This window comes from Notolepis coatsorum (assembly GCF_963971535.1).
Source record: "Notolepis coatsorum genome assembly, chromosome: 13".
NCBI classification, from domain to species: domain Eukaryota; kingdom Metazoa; phylum Chordata; class Actinopteri; order Aulopiformes; family Paralepididae; genus Notolepis; species Notolepis coatsorum.
Window position 1 is genome coordinate 27770914 of NC_140177.1, and position 21908 is coordinate 27792821.

A 21908-nucleotide genomic window follows, 5' to 3' on the forward strand; every position below is an offset into this window, starting at 1 on the left:
CTTTAACTTTTTTTTTTTTCAACAAACATGACCATGTTCACGTCTTAAACTCATACTGAGGCCTTAGTTTTGGTTTTAAATTGCATATAAATTTATTTATTGTCACACAGAGCAGAAGAATTTTGCCAAAACAAACCAATAGTATCCAGCTGCAGAACGGCAGACCAGCCAAACTCTCAAACCCAAATTTAAATTTTTTACAGCCAAACTCTCAAACCCAAATTTAAATTTTTTATTTATTTTTTTAATCCCAATTTATCACATTACATTCACCCTGAATGTTGACGTTATCCAGGTGAAAAGTTAACTTCATTCAAGCGAGGCATTGCAATCCTTGACATAAATCATTTGATGTATAATTAAATCAAAGGAAATGCGTTTGGGTCCGAGAGTGTGGCTGGTCTGCCGTTCTGCAGCTGGATACTATTGGTTTGTTTTGGCAAAATTCTTCTGCTCTGTGTGACAATAAATAAATGAATGATGATATGCAATTTAAAACCAAAACTAAGGCCTCAGTATGAGTTTAAGACGTGAACATGGTCATGTTTGTTGAATACAATTCTCTCTTTTTTTTTAATCACATTTTTTTTTTTTGTCGGTCCCGATCTTCGGGAAATAAAGTGATCATCGGGACATCCCTACTTTGCAGCATGAATATTGTTTGGGATTCGGCAAGCACGCATTCGTTATTGAAAGTGAAACACAGACAATGCATCATGTATTAAATAAAGTGAACTATGTAGTTTACTGGGACGTTAAAACAGTGAGCTAACGTGAGCTACCTAGGTCTCATGCTGCCGCATCCCCATCATTCTTAAACTGAAATGCGCATTTGTTGATATCAAGAGCTATCAGTAGCTAGCCAGTTAGACAACGCCTCATGTATTAAACAAAAAATAGTTGACTGTGTAGTTTTGTTTAAACAGTAACGTTAGCTCGGTAGCTCACAAGCGATAGCTAGTTAGCCAACGCTAGCCAGCACTTGCGAAATGAATACCAAACTGATTATATCAGACGTTGATATCAGGAGCTAGCGGTAGCTAGATAACATTAGACAACGCCTCATGTATTAAACAAAGTGAATAGATGACTGGGCCATTTTGTTTAATGCTTGTTAAATGTTGAAAGAGGAGCTCTGAGAACGGTGCTCATGCACTCGAGGGTTTGTTTACAATATGCCACGGGTCTGGGAGGGGGAGGAGGAGGAGGGGCAAGACCAGGGCTGTACGTTAACTTTTTTTGCACATAGCACTGGTGCTACAGAGGTTGATCGTTTTGTAGCACAGGCCAAAATCTCGTAGCACAAGTATAAAATGTGTTATATTTGTAACAGTCACAAATGTGCCTATTGTATTTGTGTTATTTAGTTGCAGTGCCATGTTTGGCTGTCATTTTATGCTGACAAGTTGACGTCACACAGCCAGACACGTTACGTGTAAGGAATTATGGGATTTGGTGTTGGGTGTATGGACTCTACTAGGGGTGGGAATCACCAGTTTCATCACGATACGATATAGATTCTTTGGACAACAATACGATATTTGCTGATATATGCCACGATATGATACGATGCAGGTGCCTGCAATCGATATGAGACGATATCATAACATAAGCCCATTTAACACAATCAGTAACATTTAGATCAACTCAAAAAAGGCAACGGAAATATCATTTGACATTTTTATTTTTGACCTCTTCCAGACTTTTAAAGGAAAAACAATCTATTGTTTTTAATACACATAGACCTCCTGTTCACTGTAAAGTGCCACGTTTTGATATATTGAGCTTTAAACTTTAAGTTAAATGTTTTGGAACTCACAACACGCAACCGTTTTATGTTGCATGATCATGAATACATTTATTTTGTATTGTATTTTTTATGTTTAAATATCAACATTATCTGTCCACCCTCAGTACATTTACTATCAATATAATATACTCGTCTGACTTCATGTGATCTTTCCAAACACACACACACACACACAGAGAAGGGAGAATGTCTGCCCCCTCCTCCTCACTCTGCCCGTCTGCTGTTCTCTCTATATAAATATGGCTATGAACAGCTTGTTGTTAGCTCATGCTAACGTAACGTTCATTTCGGACTTTATGACGCAAGGATTGCAAAGCATGTTATATGCATTTGACCCGTTGCCGAATAAAACAGCAGGGATTTGTTTTGGGTCGCGACAACACTATCCACTAGCTCTGTTTCAATGTCCGCATTCCAAACGCTGCTGAGACGAGTCCTGCTCACCTGCTGTGTTGTGAGCTGAGCCGAGCGGATATGAGTCACTGCTCGCAACTCGCGGGGATATTGTTCGCTAGGGATTATGGGATTTGGTGTTTGATATATGGAGTCTTACGCAGAAGGGACATTGTATTTAATCGCACAAGACTACAAGTACCAAGTGGATAGCGGGCCATCGCACCAGTGCTATTGAAGTCAATCCTTTCATCGCACAGACTGACGTCAGTGTCGCACGTGCGACATATATATCGCACTGTACAGCCCTGGGCAAGACGGTCAGCAGAGTGTGGCCGTGATGTAACAGCGATACCGCGGCGGTAATGCGGTAACCGCGGCAGCTCTAGGTACAGGTATGGGCAGGGTGATAGTAGAAAGACAAATAGGCAATAAAATGTAATATGATATAATAATAATAATAATAATATGAGATATAAATAAATGTGTAAAAGGGAAAAAAAAGGTATAGTATGCCCTATCGCTTATATCAGTGGTTCTCAAACTTTCTACACCAAGTACCACCTGAGAACGTAGCTGGCTCTCCAAGTACCACCATATGACCGGCGTTAAAATACAGTCTATTCAGCTATGCACAGTTCACGCAGGAGGAAAATGTATTCCTAATACCATTATTTATTGTTAACTTTTGTCAGACACAGCCACAATGTACAAAGGGATAGAACTAGAACTAGCAAACGCTTCCACACAACTCATACAATGCAAGGGGCATTGAGCACATAATAACTAACATTCTCACATAGCAAGTGAGAAAATTAAGAACAACTGTATTTCAGCAAATCGCTGCTGTCGGGACAAAACCTCATAACTCCAAAAACCCAACTTTTCAGCAGATGAAAAAAACGAACACAGATTTGAGGGTGAATAGAGTTAGGAGGTTTAGACAGATGATCGGTTTAATACTTTCCCATTGTTTAAACTTTGTAAAACCCACACACACATATGGAGGATGATCTACTGAGTTGATTTATATATAAAAAAAAATATTAAAAAAATTGGGTTATGAGGTTGTCCCGACAGCAGCGAAATGTACCCCTCTCTCTCTCTTTCTCTCTCTCTCTCTCTCTCTCTCTCTCTCTCTCAGCAAGCAATTGTCCGTCATTCTCTCTCTCTCACACACACACACACACACACACAATTATTTGGTTACAAAAACTTAAAATTTCCTGCATTCTGGTGCAGGCATTTTTGAAATTTTACCCTTTAAATGCCAGTGTTTGTGATGGGCATCACAAATTATTGTAAAAAAGAAAAGAAAACACATATTCAATACATTTTTGAATGTTTACCCTTTAAATGCCAGTTTGTGTGATGGCATCACAAATTATTATTAAAAAAAACACAAAAAGTAAAATATTTTCAATATATCAAATGCAAAGTACATTTTTCTGGGGGGGGATTATTACAGGCTAGGCATGTGTCAATGATTAGCAGCAACACAGATTTTGATGTTTTTTTTTGTAATGTCAGATTTAACACCAACTCTTTTCAGAAAAGTGGGAGTATTTCATTTATCTGACATTACAAAAAAATCAAAAAAGATAAATGGTTATGATCAGGGCTGAAGTTGAATTAAAGATTTATGACTGTTTAGACTGCATTACTCTCTGTCACAGTGATCTCCTGGTTGTTACCCACTTAGGTTATCTAACTATCGCGCCGCCGCAACCAGAAACACTGGCCTGGCCGCGTGAATATTAAAGGCAACAAACTTGTGTTCAGCTTTTCGTTCAGCGTTTCTCTGATTGGCCACACGGCCACGTGACCGCCCTAGCACACGCCCTTTTCCGCTGAGAGACGCGGCAGAAGCACTGATCGAACCAACGCGCTGGTCGAACCAGTTCAGACAGAGGTGTTTATTTATATTAATAAACATATCTACTAGAAACACTGGTGTTCTGTTGTGTGACTGTACTAAACTCTTCCACCACATGACCGACATTTGACATACAGTACACCTCCTATCTATGTTGGGATTATGTTTGGTCATGACAACAATAAAAATCGCTACTGTTAGTAATGCTGCCACCACCCACTTCAATGACAGAGCTCTCATATTTGCGAATGCATAAACTATATCTTAAATGATGGCGATGTGTCTAATATGGCTGTCGCGAAGTCATTGATAAGCGACAGCCTTATTAGACACATAGCCATAATTTAAGATATAGTTTATGCATTCGCAAAATATGAGAGCGCTGTCATTGAAGGGCTTCCTACAACAGAGCACCGCCGCTGCTGCTGCTGAAGCTGGATCAAGCCGCGGGCGGCGCACGGAAGCCGGGGAAAAACCACTGCGTCGCCCCGCTGGCGCTTCAGCAGCCTCCACGGGCGAAATAACATATAACGTTACAGCGTACAGTTCCACACTGATGTACAGTGAGTGTTTAATATGGCTGTCGCGAAGTCATTGATAAGCGACAGCCATATTAGACACATAGCCATAATTTAAGATATAGTTTATGCATTCGCAAAATATGAGAGCGCTGTCATTGAAGGGCTTCAACGGAGCACCGCCGCTGCTGGAGCTGAAGTGATGTACAGTGACGAGTGAATCTGGTAGTTGGTTGTTAAAAACGCGAAACATAATAACGTTACGCTTTCTAGTTCAGCGCATTTCATAACTGTATAAGCTTTGTTTATACTTCAGAGGTGATGTACAGTGACGAGTGAATCTGGTAGTTGGTTGTTAAAAACGCGAAACATAATAATCAGTCAGCAGCGCTCCACTGCTACCGCAGCTGAACACAAGTTGGTTGGTACAGCAGCTTAAGTTGGTTGGTAGTGGTACACAAGTTGGTTGCCCGCGCTGCCGCTTGCTCCTTGGATTTCATTTGGGACGTGGGAGGGGCTGCCGCTTGCCTGCGCGTGGGGTCGCGGCCAATCAGAGAAAAGCCGAACACAAGTTGGTTGCCTTTAATATTCATGCGGCCTGGCCTGCTTCTAAGTTCAGTGGCCTGACTGCAAAAAAAAAATAAAAAATTATATATATATTTTCTTTGTGTGCTTTTTTGTAAATGTTTTCAAGTACCACTAGTGGTACGCGTACCACAGTTTGAGAACCACTGGCTTATATGATACATTACAATAAATGTAGGCAATAAAGAATTTGAATCTGAATATATACTATGAGTAAGGGTACAAGTAAACAGTGTACACAAGGTGCAGTATACACAAGGTACCCTCACTGGCATGATATACGTCATATGTTGTAGTCCTTGCTGGTTTTGGTGGTTAAGAGTCAGACACACTTAGTGGTCAGACATTCCTAATAGTTCTCAAGTTCTGCAGCCTTTACCCACAGAAGTGGCCTACAGATCACGGTGCTGGTCGTACGCCCCCCTCATTTCCATAATGACTGAGCAAGTGAAATGTGTTGACGCACCGGGGGTTCAGAGCCGCGAGCGCTGGCTGAGGGGGTGCATTCCTGCGTGTGTGCGCCAGAGCAGAAACTGGACCGTTCATAAATTCTGAGCGCTGTTAGAATTCCTGTTGGTTTGTTCAAAGCATCACCCTCTGGGAGCATTCAGAGCAACACACTCAAGCCACCGCTGCCAAGCTACTGGAGCGGCCAAGCGTTCAAATGTTTACAAAGCACAACTACAAATACTTCAAATACTTGTAATGGATATCTTTACGACTCTTTTGTAACAACGAGATATGTGTGAATATCGGCCGGAATTGTCAGATCGAGACAAGAGAGCTGGGTTTGAGACGGGTCAACATGTTAGTTGAGGGGAAAAAAAGAAAGATTAAGAAAAAAGGCAGGAAAAAAAAAAGGAAAAAACTAAATCAAGAAAAAATACGTAGCCACCATCATCAAGGAGTCTCACCAGTCTGAGCAGTTGGAGCATAAGTCAACAGCGTTGTCTGGGGGACAGTCCTGGCAGTGCCACCTTGCACCCTGGATGGGCTCCATGCCACAGACGTCACACTGTGTACACGTACACACACAAAAACAAAGGTTAGTCTCAGTAAACAGCCTGTCCTGCTGTGTTGCAGGACGGTAATACACAGAGCAGTCATGTAATATATGGATGTAGACCTCATGTGGAGAGACATACGCGCGTGTCAGAAGAAACATAATGTTTGTTTGTGTGGTGAGCCAGGCGGAAAAAGCTGATTGGACCGAGCAGCAGGGGTGTCGTGGGGAAAACGCTCTTAATGCATACTTTATAAGCAGCTATAGCAGACGTGGTCAAATGTATCAACTTACCAATTAACATGTGGCGCCAAGCCAGTCCTGTGATTTGGTAATAGGGCCGGGCGATAAAACTGAATACGTTCCCATGGCGACATGGACCTCTTACCGACCGCATTTCACCCAAATATAAACGCATTAGGGCAGTTTATAGGCGGGTTAGCTTTGTGCCCTTTTAACTGGATGTACAACAGCCAAACAGCCAGTCGAGGTACAAACGTGTTGACAATAATAATAATAATAATAATAATAATAATAATAATACATTTAATTTGTATTGCACTTTTTGTTCGCTGGGATCCCAAAGTGCTACTTTTTAACATAACATTACAAACGTGCTAACATGAGGGCCAACATAAGGGAGTGTGTAGTATTTGTGACAAAATGAGAATTTAATTCATCGTTAGAGATAATTAATAATGATGATATACTATGATATGGATTTCAGGTCATACCGCCCAGCCCTACTTCATGACATTGAGTCTGCATGACAATTAATTGTGGATGTATGTAGGAGCTTCATGGAAGTATTAACATGTACCTTGTAGCCTATGTATTAGTATGTACCTTGTATCCTATGTATTAGTATGTACCTTGTAGCTTATGTATTAGTGTGTACCTTGTAGCATATGTGTTAGTGTGTACCTTGTAGCCTATGTGTTAGTGTGTACCTTGTAGCCTATGTGTTAGTGTGTACCTTGTAGCCTATGTGTTAGTGTGTACCTTGTAGCATATGTGTTAGTGTGTACCTTGTAGCCTATGTGTTAGTGTGTACCTTGTAGCCTATGTGTTAGTGTGTACCTTGTAGCCTATGTGTTAGTGTGTACCTTGTAGCCTATGTGTTAGTGTGTACCTTGTAGCCTATGTGTTAGTGTGTACCTTGTAGCCTATGTATTAGTGTGTACCTTGTAGCCTATGTGTTAGTGTGTACCTTGTAGCCTATGTGTTAGTGTGTACCTTGTAGCCTATGTGTTAGTGTGTACCTTGTAGCCTATGTGTTAGTGTGTACCTTGTAGCCTATGTATTAGTGTGTACCTTGTAGCCTATGTGTTAGTGTGTACCTTGTAGCCTATGTGTTAGTGTGTACCTTGTAGCCTATGTATTAGTGTGTACCTTGTAGCCTATTTAATAGTATGTACCTTGTAGCCTATGTGAGTGCTCTCCTCCTGAAGCTCATGCAGTTTCTGCTTCTTCAAACGCTTCAGCTCCAGAAGCTCCTTGTACTCTGGTAAGTGTCTCAGCTCCACGGGAACACCCTCGTCATCCTGGACACACAGACAGACACAGGTACTGTTGTTAACCTCTATATAGCAGTTCCAGGGCCGGTTCTTCACCTTTCGACCGCCAAAGAAGCAGCTCTCGGCCAGGAAAACTGGTTCCAGAGCAGCACCAACCCCAAGACGTTAGACGTACATACTTACTGGTCACAGGAGTCTTCAATAACGTTTGAATGGTAATCCATTTTGTGAATACATAAGTTGAAACAACATCTTTGTTGGCAGACGGCTCCTTCTCATCAAATCGAAAATCGAAAGAATGTATGCGTTAATATCGACAGACCTATCTTTTTAAATATAAAAGTTGCATGTGGTTGAGCTTGTATGTTTTAGTTGAGAAATAAACATTTAAAAACAAATCTGTAATCTCTGCATTATCCTTGATAACCAAGCAAGTAGACTCATGACACCATTTATTTATTACATCGCAGTCACAATATTTGTCCACAATAATAGCAATCTTTCACCGCATCGTACGGCCCTACCACACAGTACTATTATCTACTGAAGCCAGACTGGTTCTATTGCAACATTACAGCCAGAACAGAACTCGTGACACGGACGTGAAGGGCTCCACAGAGTGCCAGCGATGATGTTCTGTAAGCAGCAGATTCCCCCGTCCACACAGAGACAGAAAAGGTAAAAAGAGAACCCGTCAATTGGTTAAGTGAAAAATTTCTCTGGCATCCTGCCGGCAACACCTTTGTTCCACAGCGGTGGCGTTAGAGCCCTCTTTGCTGGCGCGCCGGAGGGCCTGGCATCCTGTGTTCACAGCAGGGTTACGGCGACACAGCTTTTCTTAAAGGTCAGCACCATCAGAGGGAAGAGAAAATGTCAGAGCTCGGATAACGGCGGAGCGAGCGTCATGAGTGGCGCGGTTCAGAAACAAAGGAAAGGTTAGAATGGATCACCCCCCCCCCCCATGGTCATTTTCAACCACACCAATATCATCAAGGAGCGACTGTCTCATTTCATCCCACTGTGTTGGAGGGAGGCGGGAGGGAGGGACAGGAGGGAGGCGGGAGGGACAGGAGAGAGGCGGGAGGGACAGGCAGGAGTACCGGCAGGAAAGTGGACATAAGGACGAGGCGGGGCGCTCTCTCCCCGGGGGCGTGGAAAACAGACTTCCCCCTCCGTGTGAAACCAGATTCGGATTAACTAGACAGGTACGAGATGCCTTCCCCACAGGCAGTGCTCCGCACGCCCGACACGCCGTTCTGCAGTTTACAGGTCACCGCTAACGGAGACGAGGGCGAGGCGGAGCAGTGGCTCTCGATACTAGGGATGGGTACCGAATTAGGTACTTTTAAAAAAGGTACTTACCGAAACATGTCGGTACTACCGAGTATTGATTCACGTGAGATACCGTTGTCGGTACTGTAAAAATAAAAAAAATAATATATATATATATATATATTTTTTTTTTAACACTTTACTCTTTTCTTTTCATGTCAACGTTCACACGCACAATATACGCTTACCTAGGATTTGACTTGATTCAACAACAAAGCAGTCGGGGCAATGGCAAGCCGAAAACGGTCGAAAGTGTGGTTATTTGAAGTTTGGATTTTTCTTTTCACAACTGAGGTAGGTAGATTACATTTTTAGAGACTAAAGTACCGAAAAAAGGTACCGTTGGGTACCGGTATCGATTCACAGGTACCGATACCGTATCGGTTCAAATGTGAACGGTACCCATCCCTACTCGATACCATGGGTCACAGGGCGGGAGAGGGGAGGAGGGAGGGTCGAAGTGTTGAAGGTTGCACGAGTTAGACTACCGTAAAACTTAAATTAAATTAAAAACCCGTCCCTTCTACTGGCCGGGTGTGGCTACACGTTTTGACAAATGAAAGTCTGGTCTCAGTTAGAAGCCGGTCTACGTTTATTGTTTGACTGGTTGCCATTGACTCTGTGAAGCGTTTTTTTCTTTCATTCAAATGTCAGTCACATTTGCTGATTGCCATGGTGGCAGCACAGGGAAGAAAGTACAACCTGAAATTCAATCTGTAGGCAAACTTTGCTGAACAAAACTCAGGAGAGGCAGCTGCAAGACATTTCTCTGTTGATCCCAAGAGGGGGAGAGAATGGTGAAAAAATTTCAGTTGAACATCTGTCCCAGGAGGACTGAAGAAGGGCCAGACAGCGTGGAGGAAGCTTATTACAAGCTACAGTGAACTATGTTGCACTGGGTGATCATAGGCTTGTTTGAGATTACTTTCGGCTCGCTGCGAAAAACAGCGAGAGTAGACGATTGCAGCCGGGGGAGGAGTCAGAAAGTCGAACACTTGAGATTTGACTACAGCCTGCTCCCCTAGTCTCGCATGGCAGATATCGCGTTCACATTCCCACACACACACCTGTCCGCGTCTATTCGAATACCATATCTGATTGGCCACTGCCGTTTCTGGTGCGATCTGATTGGCCAGGGACGTTTCTGGTCATGCGCCCAATCGCGTGACGTGCCTATTTCCGCCTCGACCAGCAGCAAACTACCTAACGCCTAGTTCTATCACTGGTTAAGCTTAGGCGACTCTTTCGAAGTTGGTTAAAGTGGAGATGAAGCAGTGAACAATGTGATCCTAGTTTGTTTGTTGTAGGGGTGGACGGTATAAACGGTATACGGTATAAATGGTATTAATTTGCTCTACGGTATGGATTTTGACTATACCGTGTAACCGGTAGAGCAGCTCTAAAATAGCAATGACGTCATGTAACCACAGCGCGACTATTTCAATCGCATTTGCCCCTAAAAATAGATAGAATTAGTCATAGATAATAGATATGTGCAAACTGGAAAAAGTTATTTAGGAGGCTTCGCGCAGTGGGCGTGTCAACACGCAATTGTCATTTCATAATAAACACATATCACCGCGGCGCACAGCAAGTTTCAATTTCAGTTCCTGGCATTTTTAACCAGTGGAGAAAGGTAAGAGATGTCCCTATCGTTTTTCTTATATGAATTATTCTACGTTAATAAAACATACCTGGTGATCAACTACAGTTTGCTGTAAACATTATGATATGCGTGTAGTGTTATGATAACGACGGCTGCAGCGGGAGGACGGCTGCAGCAGTGGATTTGCGAATAGCATGCAGCTGCAGAGCCGCAGAGCCAGCGGCGCTTTCAGGTCTGGTCACAGGCCCGCTCAACAGCGCCCCCCCACCCAACGGCTGAAAGCTGTGACCAGACCTGAAAGCGCCGCTGGCTCTGCGGCTCTGCAGCTACATATGCTTCTAGCAAAATCCAGCATCCAGCCCCGCTGTTTGCAATGGGAGCAGCACGGACTCGGGACTTATTTTATTTGGAATATAATGACTTTATACGCAAAAGTAGCCTAGTTTTAAGTTAAAATATTATAAATCTACATGCCTTGAGGATGTCATTCTTTATATAGCCTGCCTATCAGGCAAAAAAAAAAATTCTAACGGAAACACTGATACCGTGATATATACCGTTACCGTCTATGCTTCAAATTATACCGTGATATAAATTTTAGACCATACCGTCCACCCCTAGTTTGTTGTGTACCTTGTGTAAGACAGGGTCCTAGTTAGCACCTAGCCATCGCTCCCGGGAGCTAAAGGCGGTACCCGGCTGGTGCCATCGCTCCCGGGAGCTAACGCCGGTCCCCGTCTGGTGCTAACTAGCTAGCCATAGCTCCCGGGAGCTAACGGCGGTACCCGGCTGGTGCCATCGCTCCCGGGAGCTAACGCCGGTCCCCGGCTGGTGCTAACTAGCTAGCCATCGCTCCCGGGAGCTAACGCCGGTACCCGGCTGGTGCTAACTAGCTAGCCATCGCTCCCGGGAGCCTGCGCCGGTCTGTCTGTCAAAGACCAAGGGAACCGCATCAGGCTTCAGCTGATTAGTGGTCTTCTGGACAAACCTCCCACCCCCAACAACATAATCCGAGGCAATGAAGTGTTCGCTGCAGATCTTCATTCCCTGTCCAACAGGCTGATCGCGCCGCCTGAGTGCAGCCAGCCTGAGCCAACGTGCCAACAACACTGTTTTTTTCACTGGTAGTTTGTGGAAATTAACCAACTTTCCTCTCTCTTTCACACGGTAAAATTAGTTTGAACAGCCAGGAGCAATACAAAAAGAACCACTGCGGTCCCGTTGTTTGGTAGGCAACATTTGACCGACCCGACAGTCCATGTTTACTATGCAGCTAACCCACAGTGTATACACCAAACCAACACCGTGACGTCAGCAACAAAATGGCGCCGCACATGTTCATAAATGCTACATAAATGGACATTACAAATAGTTTTTTCTTAGAAATGCCTTATTTTTCTAACGTGATTTTTTCTGTGGTTTATCTAAATACTAATTTGATGCTATGACTATGTGTTTATCGCTATGCTTCATCTCCCCTTTAAGGTTAGAGTTTGGAATCAGGGCTGGCGTTCTATCGCCCTGCTCTAAGACAAACTCTAACCTTAACCAACTTCGAAAGAGTGCCTAAGCGTGTGTGTATGTGTGCAGGATACAGTATCAGCTGCTGCATCGTTAATGAACTATAGATTTATATGGAATTCGTTAATCTATTCTAGTCTATTTCACTATATCGCGCGATTGGGTTAACTGTGAGCCAGACGTCTTAGTGAAGTACTGTACATACAAGCGGTAATGCTCAGATTGCTCATTGAGTCATGACTATAAATGCAAAACGTAATTGTCGTATTTATTATCATTATAATTATTTTATTCTGATGATAGAAACAGTCCGTCTGTAGAATCAACTTGAAGCAATCACCAACTATATGTTCAGGGGGGTTGATAGTTATTTTGATATGAACTCCATTGCAGAGATGGTTATTAAGACAGCATTTATGAGTAGGGATGTCCCGATCAAATTTTTTTGCTCCCGATCCGATCCCGATCATGTGATTTTGAGTATCTACCGATACCGATCTTTCCCGATCCGATCAATTTCTTTTAATTATTATTATATATTTTTTTAATCCCAATTTCTCACATTACATTCACCCTGAATGTTGACGTTATCCAGGTGAAAAGTTAACTTCATTAATATATATATAAATATATATATTGATATAAATCATTTGATGTATAATTAAATCAAAGGAAATGCGTTTGGGTCTGAGAGTGTGGCTGGTCTGCCGTTCTGCAGCTGGATATTTACTTACTATTGGTTTGTTTTGGCAAAATTCTTCTGCTCTGTGACAATAAATAAATGAATGATGATATGCAATTTAAAACCAAAACTAAGGCCTCAGTATGAGTTTAAGACGTGAACATGGTCATGTTCGTTGAATTAAAAAAAATAAACGTAATTTTTTTTTTTTATCCCGATCTTCAGAAAATCACGTGATCGGATCGGGACATCCCTATTTATTAGGAATGTGTAAAGCGTTCAATTGTGAATGTCAGTACTCTGATAAATATTATTTGGCGTCTGTCTGACAGTTCATGAAGTTTATCTTAGAATAATGATGGATAAGATAACGTTATTTGAATAATAATATAATAATGCAGGACCTGTTCGGAGGTCTTTAATTGGCATGCAATTATCCTCAACACACACACACACACCGGAACACACACGCATGCATTGTCTTTGTAGGATCGCCGATGCGATTCGTCTCTGCGATTAACCCATCCCGTCGTCCTTCCCCCCAAAGGCAGCCGGGAGCAGACAGGCGTCGGCGAGGGCCGCGCCCGGGGACCAATCCAAGTGCTCCTGCCCGTCTTCGTCAAGGACGCCACAGCGTTAGCGATCTGTTGTTGTGCATGTTTTTCCATTGGGTTTATCTTATCGGGGGGGAAACCCTTGCGAGCACGGGGAGAACATGCAAACTCCACACAGAAAGGCCTGGGAGATACCCCACCTGGGTACCTGGCATCATGGAAACCTGGTCCCCAAGCGGGAATCGAACCCTGGACCTTCTTGCTGTGAGGCGACAGTGTTAACCACTACACCACCGTGCCGCCAGAAGCTCTTGGTACACAAAGAAGCTCTTGGTACACAAAGAAGCTCTTGGTACACAAACTCCTGTATCCAATAATAATAATAAATGAGACGTCTATCTGATAGACGTCTCATAACTTCCTTGTGGGTGGTGACAACTTTTCTGAGCCAATGGGCGCTTTGCGCAGACGAGAGCAAGTTGTTTCCCATCATGCATTGCGTCGAGCAGTCAGGTGAGAGGTACTGCGCCGCCTAGCCCTGAAGACTGCGCGTGCCTTTCTCCCATGAGATTTCCGCGGCTCGCCTAGTCAGACTTCCAGAGCAAGTCGGACAACATTCTAACCGTCATGCAATGTGCTTGGCAAGGCGGTAGTCAAAACTGTGCAGGCCTGCGCAGGCCTAGCCAATCTCAAACAAGCCTAATGTCTCAGACATCTTCCAGCAGTCTGTCTGCACTGTGAGCGAACTGCTGTGTGTGTGTATGTGTGTGGGTGTCTGGGCGCTGTCCCTGGTGCTGAACGCAACACAGCCAGAGGTGACTGAAAACAAAGTCTCGGTTTTTCTTTCTTTTTTCTTCTTCTTTTTTTACATTGTCATTTAGCTGACGCTTTTATCCAAAGCGACTTACAAGTTCTGTACGACAGGTCAGCAGGAAGGGTACAACTCTTTCAGCTGAGTAACAATGTTCATCAAAGTGTTGAAACTTGAGTGCTGCAGTGTTGAGTGCATAGTAGAGACATGTTAGTATTAGGAAGAGTGTGTGATAGTAGACGACAGCAAGAAGATTGAGCGAGATCAAATGGTGATTCATAATTGATGTCATTCAATCCTAATCTTTATTTTAAGTATTTTCTTTATACAAGTCATATTCATACTGGTTTAAATAAGCAATTTGATAGTATTTCCCATCTTTGCTCAGCAAGAGTTTTGTGCAAAAATAATTAAAGGCCTGTCCCATAGAGACACCTGTCCCATATAAACAGGCCAGTTGCGTTTAATGATTTAAGCAAATAATTGGGCTATAAAACTCAAGGTTCATGGTAAGTCTAATTTCATTGTCTAAGTGAAGGACTGTTTGTGAATAAAGGAGACAAGTAATAATTACATTATCTTTATGTCTATTTAGTAGCAGGGCTGTCAATTGTCCGCAAGAATACCAGTCGAATATGAATAGGCTGAAATGTACATATTATTACCGTCAAAGCAGGTGTAAAATTATTACAATTAACAAGTTTGTTGTGTGTTAATTTGCTATTATTAGTAGTAACAATAGTATCAATATTGGGCTGTACTTTGTAACACTCATTTATTGGCTTGTATTACAGGAATCTTTTTCCTAAATCATGAAAAAGTGATGAATGTGTTTTCAGTTCACCTCGTATCAATAATGTTTTAATTTATTAATTCTCATTTAACTAGGAGTTACATTTGAATATTGAAATACATTCATTCTGCCTATTTAGTAGTAAGCTCAAATTAACCTGTAACCAATTATGCAAATCAGGGAATGACTCATCTTTGCTGCCAACGTCATCTTCAAAATAGACAATCTGGGAGAAACAGAGGAGAGAGACAGAGAGAGAGGGAGAGACAGAGAGAGGGGCAGAGATGGAGAGGCAGAGAGAGAGAGAAACAGAGAAAGAGGCAGACAGAGAGAGAGGCATAGAGAGAGAGGCAGACAGAGAGACGGAGAAAGAGACAGAGAGAGAGAAAGAGACAGACGGAGAGAGGCAGAGAGAGATGCAGAGAGAGAGAGAGAGATACAGAGAGAGATACAGAGAAAGAGACGGAGAGAGAGGCAGAGAGAGAGAGGCAGAGAGAGATGCAGAGAGAGAGACAGAGAAAGAGACGGAGAGAGAGGCAGAGAGAGAGAGGCATAGAGATGGAGAAAGAGACAGAGAGAGGCAAACAGAGACAGAGAGAGAGACATACAGAGAGGCAGACAGAGACAGAGAGAGGCAGAGAGAGAGACAGACAGAGACAGAGAGAGGCAGACAGAGAGAGACATACAGAGGCAGACAGAGGTAGACAGAGAGGCAGAGAGACAGACAGACAGAGAGAAGCAGACAGAGACGCAGACAGAGGCAGAGAGTAGGGATGCTCGATATTGGCTTTTTTACCGATACCGATATTCCGATATTGTCCAACTCTTAATTTCGATACCGATACCGATATCAACCGATACCGATATATGCAGGGTTTCCCCCCAAAAAACGGAATAATTTCAGGTAACTAATAATTTCACTGGATGCATTCAAAAGGCTTTCTAAATGTAAGCATTATCTGTGCAAAATATGATCATTAAAAAAGTAAAAATTAACATTACATATCTCTTGTTGTTGAATTAAACCAACATGCATACTTTTGACAATAAATAAAATAAGAATTGGTTCTTACTTGCTTGCCTGGGTAAATAAATGTTAAATAAATTAAAAAAAAAGAATTTTTTTTTTTTTTTTTTTTTTTTTACCGATACCGATATTTTCCGATATCACATTTTACTGCCGATATCGGCCGATAATATCGGTCGGCCGATAATATCGGACATCCCTAGCAGAGAGAGAGACAGACAGAGACAGAGAGAGAGAGGCAGAGAGAGAGACAGACAGAGACAGAGAGGCAGAGAGAGACATACAGAGAGACAGACAGAGGCAGAGAGAGACATACAGAGAGACAGAGGCAGAGAGAGACATACAGAGACAGAGAGAGAGACCGAGAGACAGAGAGGCAGATTGAATTGAATTGACAGAGAGAGGCAGAGAGAGACATACAGAGAGGCAGACAGAGACAGAGAGAGGCAAAGAGAGAGACAGACAGAGACAGAGAGGCAGAGAGAGACATACAGAGAGGCAGACAGAGACAGAGAGAGGCAGAGAGAGAGAGACAGAGACAGAGAGAGGCAGACAGAGACCGAGAGAGGCAGAGAGAGAGACAGACAGAGACAGAGATAGGCAGACAGAGACAGAGAGAGGCAGAGAGAGAGACAGAGAGGCAGAGAGAGACAGACAGAGAGGGGCAGAGATGGAGACAGATAGAGAGACAGACACAGTCTAGCCATAGAAACAGGCCGTCACAGGCAAAACTGGCTGCCCAGAGAGGCCAGGCTGTGTTCACTTTGCCATCAGGGGGACATTGAGACAGAACCTCACTTCCTGCTATACTGTGAGAAATACAAGGACCTAAGAGAAGTCTTCTTTGATCAAATAAACAAAATTGATGCACAGTTTATCCATCTCCCTGATCACCAAAAGCTACTATACATGTGTGGGGAGAAAAGTCAATGTACAGCATTAGCTGCAAAATATGTAGACGGTTGTCACAAAATAAGAGAACAAGCCCTGTAAATGTATCCGAGTGGCCACACTTGAAAAATGACTACCCGATCGAGTGACTATTTTGTAAATTAATATGTTTCTTGTTGATTGTCCTTACTGTTATTACTAATATTATGATATTGTATTGCTTAATATATATGTTATTGTTTGTATGTTGAACTTGCTTTGGCAATAAGTATGTAAATATTTCATGCCAATAAAGCCTATTTGAATTGAATTGAATTGACAGGCAGAGACAGAGAGAGGCAGAGAGAGACAGACAGAGAGAGACAGAGAGAGAGGCAGAGACAGAGAGAGAGGCAGACAGAGATAGAGAGACAGATAGACACAGAGAGAGACAGACAAAGAGGCAGAGAGAGAGACAGAGAAAGAGAGAGGCAGTCAGAGACAGAGAGACAGAGAGAAGTGATGGTGACTGACCGACTCGTCAGCACAGGGGTCCTGCAGGCTGCTGTAATAGGCTGCTCGCTCATCATCGTCGTCCATGAAGACCGGAGGCTCGTAGGAGGTGAGGAAGGTGGACGGCCGGTACAGGTGCTTGTTGAGGTGGTGCTGCCGCTTATTGGAAGCCTGGAGAACAAACACACAGCAGTAAATACAGACTGCTATAGAGACTCGAGCTGCAGCCTCTGATCCATAGTTGGGTGACGGAGACATTTAGTCACGCCTTGAGCTTTTTTCATATAGATGTATTTCCTGGAAAATCAAATGGCATATCTCTGGTATCACAATGATATTCCAATTGTGGCTTTAATGAGCACCAGATGAAGACGTCCTGTTGTATTCTTTAACAGGACAAGGGAAAAGCTATTTCACAGATTTGTCAACTAAATACTGTATGTCATTCGATGAGTTGACAAACATCCTCTGTACAATTTTCTGTAATTGAGAAAGGCCCGAAAGACTTTTTTTATGCAGCGCCCACAGTGGTGGGATGATCACAGAATTCACTAGCCATGTGTGTCATTTGATTGGTGGACTGGGTTCAGTCACTAGCCATTTGATTAGTGGACCACCCACCCACCCACACACACCCACACACACATTATTCCATCCTATGGTCTAAAGACAGTCCCAAAACATTAGTGAAGTGGAACAACTCAGACCTGTGGTGTCAGCAGGTATAATTTACATTTAGTCATTTAGCTGACGCTTTTATCCAAATTCTGTACGACAAGTCATCAGGAAGGGCACAACTCTATCAGCTGAGTAACAATGTTCATCAAAGTGTTGAGTGCTACAGTGTAGGTTAGTATATTAGGACAAGTGCATGACAGTAAGGATAGTTATTATATAAAAAAGATTCATTTCAGATAATGGTTGAAGAAGTGTGTCTTTAGTCGACGGTGAAAAGGTTTCGGCTGTCCTAACTGTGGTGGGAAGTTCCAGGACTGAGAATAGGCGGCTTCTCTTTGATGACCCTCCCGGAGCTCGGATAGGAGTAGGTCTGAGGCGGCCAGAAGATGCAGAGCGTAGGGGTCTTGAGGGTATTGACAGGAGGTTCTGAAGCTATAATGTCTAAAGCTGCTCCAACACAATGAATTACAGTAAGGGTGACACTGAGCACCGAGGGGAATGATCCCAGTAAACATGTTCCGTTTCAGGACTGTAAACACTACTATAGAATAAAGGTCATTTTGGGTATAAAAACTCAAATAAACATTCTACGGGTCCACAAGACTAGTGTCCCATTCACTGTCAATCGAGCAGAACCATACTTTAAGATAAGATATTCCTTTATTGATCCCCTTGGGGAAATCCGGGCGTTATAGCAGCATGGGGGAGGGGAGGTACAGGTATGGGCCGGGTAATGGTAGAAAGACAATCAAATTTGATCTGAATATAAAAATATGAGACAATGTATTAACGTTGTCAATGGAAACCTGTACCTTTTTAGTGTACATGCACATGTTGGGTGTCCTTCCAGGCACGGGGATCCCAGCTTTTGTCAGCTTGATGAAGTACTTTTGAACCCTGCTGGCAACCTGGAATATCAGAAAAATAAAAAGTAGATATTAATCAGTCAGGACAGCTGAAAACCCGCCCAATTTTCCATGTGTACTAAAAACACACTTCTTCAATCAATGTCGGAAATGGAAAAAAAAAACTACTTTGTACTGTCTTTTACTATTATGCTACTAAAGGAATCTGCCTATATTACTACCTACTATACTAATATGTCTTTACTACTATGCACTCAAGACTGTAGCACTCAAGTTCAACACTGTTTGACAAACAATGTTTGACCCTTAGCTGCCAGAGTTTAGAGCCATATGAAATCAGTTTTATTATTTTCCAAATTCCATAAATTTTTTTCCCAAATTCAGTTTTTTCCGTTTTAATATTTCAGAATTCTGTATTTTGCTTTTTATGCTCATTTTACCATCAGAAATAGTGTCTAGATATAACAGTCCATTTAATGTTTTTAAGTGCTGCAACTCACAAATACAGTTCAATTTTACACAATATTTTTCAAATAATATTGTGACAAAATAAAAATACACATTTCAAGTGTAAACAATAGATACAGCTAGCTACTACTGACATTATCACAATGACAATGTCAGTAGCCTAGCTATATCTATTATATTGTGATGCAGTAATGCATAATTTAGGCACCTTTAGTTTATTTCGTTTATAAAGGGCAGTGTATAATGACAATCGTTTGCATTAAACAAATGGATGGGTGCACTAGATTTAGCTAGAAGCTATAATTTCCATCCTATGTCCTAACGTTACATAGCTATTTAATCACAATAGTGTTGCACGTGTTTTTGCGGGTCCAGTCCACGGAACGTTGACAGAATTTGCTAAACACCTGACCACGGGGGCATAAAAGTCATTAGGATAGGACTTCCGGTATGGTCAAAAGAGTGAAAAACGGATAAAAAATGACCCGAAAAGTGAATAAAAATGAAGATGCAAACGAGAAGGAGGAAAAAACTATTGTGAAGGAGAGAGAAATGGAAGACTCACGGGAAGAGGAGAGTTTGATGGAGCAGAGCCCCCGAAGCGAGACCGAGAAGGGACAGGCGGAGGAAGGAGGAGGGTCGGGCTGGGACAAACACGGGAATGCCAGGATGGGCCGTGGCCATGCAGGCCGGGATATTGGCGACCATAACAGTGACCATAAAACTGAACACGGACACGATAAGGAACGATATTGGGAAGTTACGGGAGGAATTGAGGAAGGAACAGGAGGACTTCAGAGGTGAAATAAATACAGAACTCAAAATGGTGGAGGGGAAGATGGCGGAGCAGGACAGAAACGTAACCGAGTTACAAACAAGAATGGCGCAAGCAGAAGAATGGAACACGGAGATACACGAGGTATTAACAAGTGCGATTCAACAACAAGAAAAGATGGAGACAAAGATGTCGGACATGGAGGGGAGGTCACAGAGAAATAACATCAGAATATGGGGATTGAAAGAAGGAGTCGAAGGGGAATCGGTGACCCAATATGTGGAAAAGCTTATCAAAGAACAACTGAAGGAGACGGGACTGGAAAAAATGGAGATACAGAGGGCCCACAGGGCGTTGGCTCCGAGACCACAACCGGACAGACCACCGAGGGCGGTGATTATTAACTTTCTGAGATTCGAGGTTAAGGAATTGGTACTCAGAACCGCGTGGACCAAGAAGATAGAAATCAAGGGGAAAAGACTGTCGTTTGATCACGATTACTCGACAGCGGTGGCAATAACACGCAGGTCTTACGCGGGACTGAAGAGAATTCTGAAAGAAAACGGAAGGAAATTCCAATCACCCATGACCTCGCTAAGGATTCACTGGAAGGAAGGGACGGTGACATACGCGACGGCGCGGGAGGCGGCGGGGGAGATGAGGCGACGGGGGATGCAGATGGCGGAGGACGGAGAAGGAAGGAGACAGAAGGACCAGATGCTGAACCTGCAGCAGAGATTGGAGAAAGCACGCAGGTGGTCCAGAGTAGGAGACCGAAACCCGGGAGAGGAGGGAGGAGAGAGAAGGCCGAGGTGAGACGTGACAGACCGAAGGCGGAGACAGACGAGGAGGCCAGAGACGGAGAAGGAGGGGAGAGGAGGCGGGAGGAGACGAACGGATGAGTACACGCACAAGAGATTGAAAAAACTATCCAAATAGAGACAAAATATAGAAACTGAAATAACATATACATGAACACACATTCCCAGGTAGAGGCAGGATATAGAACAAACATAACATAAACATGGACACATAATACACATACTGATGAAGGAAATAAATGGAAATATAATTAGGTATCATAGACGGAACGCAGAACATATTGAAACAAATACATAGACACACGCTACGAGTGACACAGTTGGAAGGAATTAAGGGGATAAATAAACATCACATAGAAAATAGAGGGGAGGAAAAGAAAGTAAGAGGGGTACACAGAGGACACCACACACGTGTTTAGGAGGAAGGAGAGACATTGGAACATATGAGCCACATTGAGAGGGACCTAGGAAATGGGGATCTTTGAACAGAATGAAAGACAGAGCGCTTTTGACCAGGAGCTCGACAGCACTAAAAACAGTAAGAAGGCTGGACAAATATGACGAGCGGATGGGGGCAAGGGTTTCAGACCCCCAAGCCGTCAGGAGGAGGCCTCTCACTAGGAGAGCAGTTACTCCTCACCCACCAGCAGGGGACAGGGGGGGACAAAGGGACCCCCCGAACGCCTTGGGAGCACTTTATGTAAAGTTTATGTTTTTTATTTATGTTAATCATTATATGTATTCGGTGAAGAGAGCGGAGGCTACAACCGGAGGGGGGAATAACTGTGACATGGGGGGGACTAACAGACGAAAGAAGAAGAAAGATGACAAAGGTTAAAGGGATACAAATGATGTCGTTAAACGTTAATGGAATGAATAATACGATAAA

The 21908-nt window shown here is 43.0% G+C and overlaps 1 protein-coding gene across 1 annotated transcript in view; it reads right to left on the reverse strand.

The window, feature by feature from the left end:
- The window catches only part of zzz3 (zinc finger, ZZ-type containing 3), an 85222-nt gene that overhangs the window by 12161 nt on the left and 51153 nt on the right, over window positions 1-21908 (reverse strand). The window contains exons 8-11 of the mRNA XM_084326872.1: window positions 18902-18997; window positions 17433-17582; window positions 7604-7729; window positions 6097-6197 (exon numbers count right to left, since the gene is read on the reverse strand). Coding sequence (XP_084182998.1) covers window positions 6097-6197; window positions 7604-7729; window positions 17433-17582; window positions 18902-18997 — 473 coding nt within the window. The remainder of the gene's footprint in view (window positions 1-6096; window positions 6198-7603; window positions 7730-17432; window positions 17583-18901; window positions 18998-21908) is intronic.